The sequence below is a fragment of the Rousettus aegyptiacus genome, unplaced genomic scaffold (genome assembly GCF_014176215.1).
Source record: "Rousettus aegyptiacus isolate mRouAeg1 unplaced genomic scaffold, mRouAeg1.p scaffold_m13_p_11, whole genome shotgun sequence".
Classification (NCBI taxonomy): Eukaryota; Metazoa; Chordata; class Mammalia; order Chiroptera; family Pteropodidae; genus Rousettus; species Rousettus aegyptiacus.
The window spans coordinates 75,806,435-75,819,085 of NW_023416286.1; the positions used below are offsets into that span (position 1 = coordinate 75,806,435).

A 12,651-nucleotide genomic window follows, 5' to 3' on the forward strand; every position below is an offset into this window, starting at 1 on the left:
GAATGCAACTCCACGCTTCACATTCCGCGCTGAGTAACGAAGCTCCAAATTCAAATCAACGCAGCCTTACGCTGGCGACGAGCGCGAGGGGCGGAGCCCGCCCGGCGTGTGCTGGGGACGCGCGGTCTGATTGCCCAAGAGAAAGGAAGGAGCTTCAGTTCCGGGTTAGGACCTTCTCCCGCCCACCTCGGCCACCACCATGGCGAGCAGTAGCGGCGCGGGGGCTGGGGCGGCCGCTACGGCGGCGAATCTGAATGCGGTGAGGGAGACCATGGACGGTGAGTGCCCGTTTCGACCCTTTTCGCTTGCTTACGTTTTCCAGCGGTAGGAACCCCAGGCGGGGGTGAACCCGGGAGGACTTTGGGTCCAGTTCCTGCCGCGTACGGCATCTTTGGAGAGCTTTCCAAGGTACTCGCCAGGGCCGCAGGACTGATGTCCCATCCTTGGAGAGTTGTCTCTTCGCTTCTGCGTAGTTTGTCGCGTGCCAAGCGTTCCGGCCCCCACGTCAGCCTGGCGCGTGCCTGGTCCGTCCCGCTCGAGACCCCGCGCGCCGCCCATCTCTCCGCGCTCATCCCGCGCCGGGTCCTCGCGTCCTTCCCTCCGGGGCCAGCCCTGTGGGCCGCGCCCACCCTTTCACCCCCAGCGCAGGCGTCCGGTGCTGGGCGCCCATTACTTTTAGTCCCGAGCGGGGCTCAGACTGTTCACTCTTCAAGACTTTAAGCCCCGTGCGGGCAGTGGCCGTATGTTTGGTCATTGCTACTTTTTTGTGCTTGGCACTGTAGTAGGCGCTTTTTAAAATATCCGGTTAATGAACAAGTCGCCCCTCCATCAGAGTTGCCCCAGTTTTAACTTCGAGGAGGTGACGCCGGTGTCCTGAAAATGGGTATATTTATTTGTTTTCGCGCCCCGAGGCACGCAGATTAAAGCCTACACACGTAGTAGAAGATGAAGCACACGTCTTGGGGTTACCCTCTACCTGTGATGCCGGCTCTGCCTTTAGACCTCTGGTGGTGAGCTTGGAAACTACGTAAAAGTTTGTCTTTGAACCTGTCCCCCCCACCCCCACCCCGCTTTGTAAAATAAGGTTATCTCTTAGGATTATAACGTGAATATTTCAATAAGATAACTAGGTAAAAGCATAGCGAAGGTGATGTATTATTTGGGGGTAATATAAGATGTCATCCCACTGCATGCTCCTTTTTTTGGTCTCCAATTTATTCACATCCAGCCTATTTGTGAATGATGGACGTAACGCTGGTTTCTACATTTTCAGGGGAGACGCACATCAGCCTCTGTCTCTCGGATAACATAACCCCGTGTAATTCTTACTAATCTTCGTGCCGCATTTCTTTCTCCTTTACAGTAGTCTCCACTTACAATACATCTCCTTAATGGGACTTCCGATAAAACTTCTAACTTTTTATGCACTAGCTGTTGCTTAAAAGAATTGCTTATTAAAGCCATTGAAAGAATTACTTATTAGAGCCATTGCATCTCATTTTTTATTTACCAAGTATCTGCCTGTTTTTCAAAAAAAAAAAAAAACCATTTTGTTCTTAACACCATATTTAGCCTATTTTCCCATCCTTCTTGATGTATTACAGCTCATTAGTTTTATTTTTAAGTGGATTTGTGTACACAAACTTTATATATATCACATTATTGTCGTATATTTCTTTGCTTGGAAGCCAGTGTATTTTTTGAACAGGATGAAGACTATGAGGACTCACTTCCAGTCAATTTTCTTATGTTAGCTGTGCTTAGGTTCCTTAATTACATGGCCATAGGATCTCATTTGAATAGAATATTCACATTTTATCTGTGGTGGAATTGCGATGTAGAAATGAGAGCTGAAAGTTTGTATTGGTTGCATCAATTTTTAGATTTTTACTGGGAGAACTTTGTGTAAAATGAAGATTATAATGAGTATAAGAACATGAAAAAGTGAAGAAAGACCAGATTAAAAAAAAAAAAGTAGAAGAGAGAAGGTAAGTATTAGAGACACTGCTCTACACATTTTTCCACAAACCTGATTGTGAAAAGAAAGGCCACAGGTTGGCAATAAATGTGACAAGATATTATCTTGTCTATTAGAACTCTAAACTTATATCAAATCCCTGCTATTGTGCCATAATTGGGTCCAAGACAGATCAGTCACATAAAACGTGAAATTGAATTATTGCATAGTCATCGAAAACATTGAAATATTTTCCATGCTACCTGTAATGGTTGAGGCACAAAAGAAAACATAGTGACACTTGCATTTTAAATAGTTGACCATACACTAAACTGAAAAAGTTCTAAATGTAGTCGTTTTATAATCTCACCTTCCTCCACTCACATTCCTAGAAGTAAAACTTTAGCTTGCCCAAGGCTCTGGGCTGACTTACTCAAACATCCTTGTTATTTGAAATTCTGTTAATTTGGGTTTCACTTTCATTTAAATCTATCTGTGAGAGCCAACCTGAAGTATTCAAAATGTTTGAGTCTTACTACCCCCTTCAGGATGTAGTATTTCTCCTCATCTTTTTACTGCCTCTCTTCCTTCAGTATTAGTCACCTAGCAGTGATTTAATCTTTAAATGGATATTTGTGATTTGTATGGATTGTAGAACTCAGCTATATATTTGTAATTTTATTGTGAAATGAAAGGATCTTTATAACAACACTTCGGGTGGACTTTGTTATTTATCTGCACAGGTCACTCTGAAGGGAACCTGATTGATCATAGTTCTGATTTAGTATAAGGTCTGTTGTGTAAGGTCATCTGCTGTCACTCTTAGATCATAAACACTCTCTTTGAAATATCTCTTTCCACTACCTCTGAAATGTCTCTTTCAACTACCTCTTTCCTCCTGTGTTCTCAGTTGCCTCTTTTGCTTTTCAGTATTTTGAAATTTTAGATACTTTATTGATAGCTTCATACTTTAATTATTTTCTTATATTCAGGAATTTGCCTTATGTTCTAATTTTTTTACTACTAGTAGTTTCACTTTTGACAACTAGAATAAAAATGTATCTCTTCTTACTAGAGGCTTTAGTATAATACTGTTATTACCAGGTAGTTAGAAAAAGGAGTTCAGAGAGTGTTCAGTGTATAAGGCGGTGTCATCAGAGCAAACGTGTAGTCCATACTACCATCAATCTAGTTGCTCTTGTGAAAAAGAAACCTGGGAGGCAGTTTTGCTTTCTCTCACCAGTCCTACCTCCTATTCGTCACTAAACCCTCTCAATTCTTCGCTGATCTCAGTCAGATTTGACCACTTGTCTTAATCTCTCCTGTACACATTATACACCAGTCTTTCACTGAAATTGCAATAACTTAGCTAGACTTTTTCTGCACATGTATTCTATCCCTTTCCAAGGTCCACTCCCTGTTATGCAGCAAACGTCTTTTAAAAATGAAAATCTGATCTTGTCACACTCCCGTTTTATAGCTTCCAACCCTTGTTTAGAAAAAAAAAGTGCAGCTTGCTGCCAGTGTTAATTTAACATAATGCCTAGGAATGCTACGTTTTCTAGGATTACACATTTTCAGTAATCAACAATTATTATATTTTATAAATAGAAATAACACTACTAAAAACAATGTTATAGCAGCAGAAAGCGGCCGCATCATTTCCCAAAGTTTGGATCTTCTTGGGTTGGAAAAACTGGACTGTGGCAGATTTCCTAGTGATCACTGGGGTCTACTTTTCAAATTAGATGTAATATTGATAAATACTTTTTACGTATGAGTTTTGAATGTTTTGAGTAATGTTAGTCTGGCTATTTACAAATATAATTTCTACTTGTATGGAAAGGTAGGTTTCATATGGAGGAATAAAGGGGCTGGGCTGACTTACTCAAAAATCATTGTTATTCGAAATTCTGGTATTGTGGGTTTCCCTTTTTTAAAAATCTATCTCTGAGAGCCAACCTGAAATATTCAAAACTTTTTGAATCTGAACCTCCTCAGGATGCAGTATTTCTCCTCATCTTACTGCCGCCCTTCTCTCAGTAATTTTTGTGTGTGTGTGGATTGTGTTCTTAGATTTCAGAACTATATATTAATGTTTATTTAACCAAAGCATAGTGATATTCAGAATATGTGGCCTCTTAAGGAAAGGATGCAAAGGTTGTCAGTTTTTAATAGAGCTCATAGCTGCCAACTGGATATCATCTGGGCTAGCCTTTATATTTGATTTATTTTTAAAATCAAGAACCAAAATAGTTAATAAATAGATCTTCAAAAGAAAAAATTTAAAAAAAAATTGCTATAAGTAGAATGATGTCATTTTTTCCCAAAGACTGTCGATTTACTAAAGCAGCAGTCCCCACCCTTTTCTTGCACCAGGGACCAGGGCTCCTATGAGAATCTACTGCCTGATGATCTGAGGTGGAGCTGAGGTGGTGATGCTAGCGCTGGGGAGCGACTGCAAATACTGATGAAGCTTCACTAGCTTGCATGCTGCTTACCTCCTGGGGAAGAATTGGGAGCATTTGACATCTTGCTCCCCAGCGTATGGCTTTAGTTCGGCACAAACTTATAAAAATAAAAAATAAATAAGTGAAAAAGAAAAGGAAGGGGAGGAAAGGGAGACTTCGTAGCTCAGAGATCAGGAAACTGCTGAGGGCAATCGAGGTGTGCTGCCAAATGAGCCCAGAGGGCCATCTTTTGTCAAATTTAGCATCTTTTCATTGCTGAGATTAGGAAGTGCACACAGTCTGATTTTGAGTCTCAGGTGATTTTTTTCCCCCCATGTTTATATAGCACTAACTTACCATGAATACTGAAACTTTCAAGTTAGTCTTTCATGAGCCCACAGCATACTTGTACATTCTTGCTCTGTATGCCAAGAATACAAAGCCCTGGATGCTCTTTCCTCTTTTTTTCTCGGGGTTGTGTTTACAGCGAGTAGCCCAGGTAAAGAGCAGGGCTGAAAAAGTAGGAATTTCTCAAGCTCAGTGTTCTTCGGCTGTGAATATTACCTAACCATGTCAAAAAAAAAAAAAAAGCTTCCTCGTTTTTCGAGTGATTGATGAAAAAATATTATAATCAACATTTTTTTCCTGATTTTAAAATCTTAGCAAAGAAAACAGTACATTTTTTAACATGTTAAACGATAATTATATAAAAACAATATACTTAATGTTAAATGTATTCTAAATAAAATGGGAAGTACTGTCACTGCGTTTTAAAAATACATTGACACGAAAGGTTTAGTAAATAGCTCAGGATAAGAACACAAAAAGGACACAAAACAGTTGTTTGTATCCCACTAGAAAACACAAGAGTCAACTGAAAAACTTAGATGCTTTGTTAGAGTGCTGACTACAAAATAAAAGTAATAATCTAGAATATCAGCACTGATCACTTAGAATATGTAAGAGTGAGGTAGAATCTGTTCATGAAAACAACCAAAGCTAAAATTAAAGAAATTGACAGTCCACTGTCAAAATTAATAATTGAGCACTGGCTGAAACTTCCTGCTTCAAGCATATAAAAATGACAAGAAATAATGTCAAAACATTAAAATATACAATTATGAGCATATCCATGTTTAAAAAACAGGAAAGGGAAGTCTCCATTGATTAGAGAGAGGAGGTCCACCCAAAGAAAAGAGCAGATGGGAATAACAGCATGGGATTGGGAATGAAACCTGACAAAGCATGCTGCCCTGCCTGAGTGAAGCTGAGGGCTGGAAGTGTGCCACCTGCCATGGCTAGGGATTGAGCAACACCATCCATGTGTCTTGTGCATCTGAAGCCCAGATGCCTCCACAAATCCTGATCATGAGAGCGGAGGCCAGTGTGATACTACCTGTCCAGGAATGTATCACCAGTCCTGGACATGCAAGAGAAAACTAGAATATGAGCTTTCAATCAAAAATCACAAAGCACCTAAAGTAGATAAAAAGCAAATAAACAACTAACTTGAAAAAAGAAAAGAAAAAGCAAGTAGAATAGCCAAATCTATTACTGAGTACTACCATATGCTTTAATCCTCACAATAATCACATAAGTACTATAATGACCCCCATTTTACAGAATGATGAAATAAAATAAAGGCACAGAGGTTACCTTGACTACAAAGTAATAACTGAAATGGCATTTCAACTCAGGTAGTCTGGCTCTGGAGAATACATTCTTAACTTTGTTTTTTGCTGTTTTCTTATACTTGAAGAAACAAATTTCAAAAATGGCTTAAAAGAATAAAGCCTCAGAAAAGCAGAAAGAGCCACAAAATAGAAGTGGTTATAAATCATTTAGCTATGAAACAAGAACAAGAAATTATGGTGGGAAATTAGAAATCTTAAATAGATTTATTGAAATAAATTCAACTGAACAACAAAGTATTAGCACGTCGGGGTATCATGCCCTGACTTACTGCCTTCATAGAGTTTCTAGACCAGAATGCAGTGGGGAGAGGGAAGGAATCCAGGAGAGGACCACCCAGTGGGCATCCTGAATAAAGCAGATGGATCTCAGAATCCAGGGAGACCACAGCAGGTAGAGCTTGTAGGACAGGGTACCTGAGAGCAAAGCTGCACCCAGAGAGAATTCTGGAGGTCTGCAGAAGGGTCTCCCTTAAGTATTCAGCAGAGCCTTGACTAGCATTTGTATGTTGGAAAAGTACCCAAAAAAGCTGGGTCAAGAACCATCTTAAAGGTATTAGAGGGAACAGTATGCCATATTCACACAGGATTGAGAATAGTGCCTTTATCTACCAGCCAGAATGGAAAACTTCATAATTCCCAAGACATTGGGTAGAGTACTCAGGAGGGTCTTACCTCAGTGATGGGGAATAACCCTACACTTAAAATAGGGTCTAGTAGTCCTGACTAGGAAATCTTAAGAGACCCCAAAGCATCAGACTGATTCCAGGTAACCACTTAATTACAAAGCTCAAGAGTATGTGTAGAAATGGAAAAACATCCAGCCCCAACAAGGTAAAATGCACAATGTCTGGCATCCAATAAAAAATTATTAGGTAGCCAAAGCAGGAAATGATGACCCGTGATGAGAAAAATTCAGTCAGTTGAAACAGACCCAAAATTGCCACAGGTGTTAGGATTAGCTGACAGAGACATTAGGAGTGTGTTCCATGTGTTCTAAAGTTAAGGTATGGACGACATATATTTTTAAAAGATACAAATTTCTAGAGATGAAAATGAATATCAGATATGAAAAATTGGGAAAGTCCCATCTCCTGAACACCGTAAATACTGTAAAAGCTTTTGAGAGGATTTAGATTTAAATTAGTAGATGACAACATTATTAACTCTTCTGTCCATCCTAAAATATATAGTGTTCATGTAATTTATATCAGAATCCAAATGGAATTTGTTTTTGGAATTGATCAATATTTTAAAGTTCACAGAGAGAATGAAAGGGCTTGTGGCACAAAAAGATAAAGGCATCTTTAACCCACTACATGGGGTATAAATTTAGTAATTAAAATTGTATCTCTGACACAAGATAGACATGCAACAAATTCATGGTCCTATGGGAATCTACTATGTAAGAAAGGTGGCATCTGAATTGAGTGCCAGAAGATAGATTATTCAATAAATAGTAATGAACAACTTATTTCTGGAAGGAAAAGTTAGAGATTCTATTTTCCACCCAACTCCAGGGGGTTAAATGTTTATTTAAATATTTTTGGAGGGGAAGAAGTAAACTTTACAGTATTGGAAGAGAATACTGGTGGATAATTATATAATCTTTGTATTATCTTTGTAACTTTCTAAGCATAATGCCAAAGGAAAATGATACAGGAAACAGGTAACATGTTGACCATGACTTAAAAAAATTCTAAACATACTCCGAGGAAAAGCCACCATACAACAAAGTTTAATGCAGCCAGTGTATTTATATCCTGTTATTCTATGCTAGTGCTTCTTATGTGAAACAGGTACTTTTATAAACTGTAATAAAATGAAGTGCTATTTACAAAATATAAGCTTTCATTTTAATTCTTAGAATCAACAAACAGGATTTCGCTGTCAAATTGTAAAAGTTTCTAAATATTTTTAAAGCTGTAAACATGTACATTACTGACTGAACAGTTCTACTTCTAGAAATTCATCCTGATGAAATAAAAGTTAGTATGTGCACGTGCTTATCACAGTATTATTAACAGGGGAAACATAAGATTCACCTAACTCTTAAAATAGAGTGGTTAAGTAATATATGATGTTTCCATAAAATGGGATGTTATATGACCGACTAAATTACGTTGTAAAAGAATGCTAAAAAGTGGGGAGATGTTGAGAATGATCCTGATTATGATGCATAAATTTTAGATAGATGTTAAATGAATGGGAGAATAAAAACATGCAAAAAACAGTGATGTGGAGGGAGGGTGCAAGTTTATTTTGAAGTTTCTAGAGCTGAGTAAAGGCAAAACAGTATTACATGCCTGTTTCCAAAGTTAAGGATGCTGTGCTAGTTCTTTGGTATTTGCACTATTATGTGAATTAAAAATAGAAGCATTCCCTGCATATTTTAAATGTAAGATTTTGTTTTTAAATTTTTCTCTTTTTTTCAGTTCTACTCGAGATTTCAAGGATTTTGAATACTGGCTTAGATATGGAGACTCTGTCTATTTGCGTGCGGCTTTGTGAACAAGGAATTAACCCAGAAGCTTTATCATCAGTTATTAAGGAACTTCGCAAGGCCACTGAAGCACTAAAAGTTAGTTCATTCTAAATAAAAATATTTTTATTTAACAAATGATTAATGATGGAGTTATGTGAAAGATCCTAAATGTGATTAAAGTAGCTTTTATCACCATCAGAAGAAATTCTGAAGACCAGGAGCTTAGTAGTTTGTTTAGATCACAAAAATTGCTACTATCATGGACCATGTTATTTTTGCCCAGAAGTCTCCAACTTTGTTAGGATTTTTCCTGTGTTGTAGGTAAAATTGTGTCTCTCCCAAATAAGATATGCTCAAGTCTGGTACCAGTGAATATCACCTTATTTGGAATAGTGTAGGTGTAATCTGTAAGTATAATCGAATGAAGATGAGATCATAATGGATTGATGACTGCTGTCCTTATAAGACAAGGGAAATTTAGATAACACAGTATCATGTGAAGATGGATACAGGGGAGAATCTATGTGATGACAGTTGCAGAGATTGGAGTGATGGCAAAGAAAGCCAAGGATTATTGCCAGCCGCCAGAAGCTAGAAAGAAGCAAGGAAGGATCTTCTAGAGCCTTCAGAGAATGGGTGGCCCTATTGACACCTTGATTTTGGACTTCTGTCCCCAGAACTATAAGAGAATAAACTTCTGTCATTTTAAGGTATTCCAGTTTGTTCTATTTTGTTATAGCAGCCTTAGAAATAAACAGATTTACTGCTGGGAAGTGGATTGTTGCTGTAAGAAATACAAATATGGATGTGGCTTTGAAATTAGGCAGTAATAGAGATTGGAAGGTTTTAATGTACTTGACAGAAAAAGCCTAGATTTTCTTGAAGAGATTATTGGTAGACGTTAAAGGAGATTCTGGTGAGGACTCAGAAAGGGAGAGGTGACCTGTAGAGAAGGCTTCAGTCTTCTTGGAGGATACATGTATTAGGAATAGGATCTTGCTAGAAATATGAATGTTAAAGATACTTCTGGTGAGGTCTCAGGCAGTAATGAGGAACGTGTTATTGGACACTGGAGGAAAAGCTATGCTTGCTATAAAGTGACAGAACACTTGGCTAAATTATGTTACACTGTTTGGAAGAAAAATAAAACTTGTAAGCACTAAACTTGGATATTTAGCTAAGGAAATTTCCAAAGTGTGGAAAGTGCAGCCTGATTTCTCTTTGCCACTTATAGTAAAATGTAAGAATGAGAAATTGAGGAAAGAACTGGTAGACAAAAAGGAACGAGCACTTGCTTTGGAAAATTCTCAGTCTTTCCAGATAGCACACTCGGGAGAGAAGACCAAGAGTGGTCGCAGAGCCTTCTGGTAAGATCAGGTGTATGACTCATAGATGCAGTCAGCCGTCTCAGCACAAAACACTGCCAGCTTGGGCTGAAAGGGAGCTGTATGGTACAGAATGAAAGGTGTCATGTCAGACTTCTGGGATTCCACAGGCAGGAAAGTAGCCAGTAGAACTACCTGGCTATGAACATGAATTTAATCCTTCAATAAAAGGGAAGAATTGGGAACATTTGATGTCTTGCTCAGCAGCATGTGTCTTTAGTTTGGCACAAACTTATAAAAAAAATAATAATAATAAAAATAAATAAGTAAAGAGAAGGGAAGGGAGACTCAGAGTGGCTCAGAGACCAGGAAACTGTGAGGGCAATTGGGCTGTGCTGCCAAATGAGCCCAGAGAACCATCTTTTGTCAGATTCAAATTTAGCATCTTTTAATTGCCGAGATTGGAAAGGGAAGGTTCCCTTTCTTGCTTGCACACACTAACCATGAATGCTGAAACTAAGGTACTCCTGCTTAAGGACAGAGTGGCTTCTCTCTACCTGTTTTCTTTTCTTTGTGGAAATAGAACTATATAAAAGATTTAGCTTGCCCATCTCTAATAAAGTCCAGTAATTTGGGTTGTTGGTTTTTTGCTTTTTAAAACTTTTTGATTATTAAATATAAGACAAAAATGTAAACAACATTTACAGAGCAAAATTTAGCCTAAAGAGAATATCCATACATCTCTCATTGCCAGCACCCGAGAAGTCCCCATCACTGACTTCTCTTTTCTGCTTTCCCCACCAGTAACTACTGTCCTGATTTTTATGGACCTATAAACACTGCAGTTTAATTTTGTAAAATTTTCAAACTTGATATAAGTGGAATCTTATAGCACAATCTTTTTTACTGGGTCGTTTCATTTAACATATTTGTGAGGTTCATTTATGTTGTGTGAGACTGTGTAACATTCCTTTTCACAGCAATAATTATGGTTCATTATACAAATTATGCTATAACTTATTTATTCTTTCTACCATGAATGGATATGCACAGGTTGCTTCCAGATAGAGATTTTTGTATTGTAATGTAGTTTGAGTGCTATAAAGAAACCAGAGGCATATAACCTATCTGAAAAGAATGTACAAGAAAGGCTGACAGAAGTATTTTGGCATAGCCTTTCCGTAGACAAAATAAATCCCAAAGTATTAAATAACATAGCTTTCTCAGTTTGGCGTACTAGTTATCTCACATCCAGTGGACCATAGTCTCATATGAAGGCATAATCAATAATCAAGTAGAACGAAAATCAGAAAGTGTTGCCCATTTGAATGGAAAGTAAGTCACACACAAAGCCTCTTAACACATTTCTCCCATACTCTAAAACCAGTATACCAGTATCTCATTAAAACTAGGTGGCGAGGAGGGCCTGAAAATTTTCCAACGAAGAAGAAATGTTAATTAAAGTAATCCAGGGAAGTATAATGATGGTATAGGTGAGGCAGGATTAGCCAGGTGCTCATTATTCTTTTGCCCTTTTTTCTCCAGCTTATAAATAACAGGAAAGTCTTTCCATCTTAATCTCCTTATCACACTATAATAAAACTTGCAGAAACAGACTAGTAAAGACTATGTGGATAAGGTCTTTTATAGGTTAATTTTTCAAGTAGCAGTGTAGTTTTACATTAGCTATTTAAGAATATATAGCAGTTTACTGTTAGACTGGCAATCAGTTCAAAAGGTTCTAATGCACTGCAAAAGTGAAAACCATTGCATTATCTTGATAAAAGTGATTTGGTACATGTTGAGGACAGGTTGTTCGTTAATGACAGTGCAATATTGACATATTTATTTACATGGCACCTCGTTTTCTATGATTTTATTATAATGATTCTTACCTTCTTGTTCAAGGCTGCTGAAAATATGACAAGCTGACTTTCTGGAAAATCCTGATGAGACGTCAAGCTCTGCAAGAGGTTTTGAAAATCACATTGTAGTCAAGAATGTACAAAGAAATTACTGCATGCAGCAGTGTAAAAACATTCTCCTTTTTAAAAGAATTATAAAACCATAGCTTTATGAATCAATGAAAAGTGGCTTGCAGAAGGAACCATCCAGATGTGTTTACGTCACATCTTTTTTAAACAGCTCTAATACTTTGGCATTGTAGTGTTCATATTTATGTATTCCTTATTTATAGCTCTGATAGCTTTAATGTCCTAAGCAGTCTATCAGATGTGTACATCTGTTGTACCTGGTTAAAGAATAGAGGAACCCATCAGTGGTAATGTAGTAGTTATGACTTGTTTACATTTCCATTATAAACTTTAGTCTTGAATTATTTATGCAGAATAACTGGATTTATGTTGTATTGGGCTAAAAGTTGACAGAATTTTAGCCACCATTTGTGAATTTTGATTAGGTTCATTATGTATATTAGAATCTTATTTTTTATAAGAGCACAAAAAACATTTGTTGTAATTTGCTGTTTAACAAAGAATATTTAGTTTTTTAAACATAAAATTCGGCAGTTAAGAGTGTGAACCAGATCAGTTTTGTCTTGATAGAAAAATAACATTTTTAAGTACTTAGATTTTAAAAAGAATAGCAGTACTTAGCTTAATGTTTTCATTTGAATCATTTAAATTTAATGAGAATATTAATTGAGAATGTTTTTCTTTCTAGGTTTTATACTCAGAAAATGACAGCATAAAAAATAATATATAATGAAAGATTTTCAACATGC

At 37.4% G+C, this 12,651-nt stretch overlaps 1 protein-coding gene across 1 annotated transcript; it reads left to right on the forward strand.

The window, feature by feature from the left end:
- The first annotated feature begins 133 nt into the window (after positions 1 to 133).
- Positions 134 to 12,066, forward strand: MZT1 (mitotic spindle organizing protein 1). The gene is made up of 3 exons (XM_016133406.2): positions 134 to 278; positions 8,534 to 8,679; positions 11,817 to 12,066. Exons 1-3 carry the CDS (start codon positions 200 to 202, stop codon positions 11,838 to 11,840), a joined length of 249 nt encoding a protein of 82 aa, XP_015988892.1. The 5' UTR covers positions 134 to 199; the 3' UTR covers positions 11,841 to 12,066.
- Positions 12,067 to 12,651: the final 585 nt, after the last annotated feature.

What these genes read in the sequence shown, in the direction of transcription:
- MZT1 (XM_016133406.2), top strand. Translation starts at nt 200, where the DNA reads ATGGCGAGCAGTAGCGGCGCGGGGGCTGGGGCGGCCGCTACGGCGGCG. An exon ending in GGTGAGGGAGACCATGGACG is followed by an intron (nt 279 to 8,533) that starts GTGAGTGCCCGT and finishes TCTTTTTTTCAG; the next exon opens with TTCTACTCGAGATTTCAAGG. An exon ending in AGGCCACTGAAGCACTAAAA is followed by an intron (nt 8,680 to 11,816) that starts GTTAGTTCATTC and finishes TTCTTGTTCAAG; the next exon opens with GCTGCTGAAAATATGACAAG.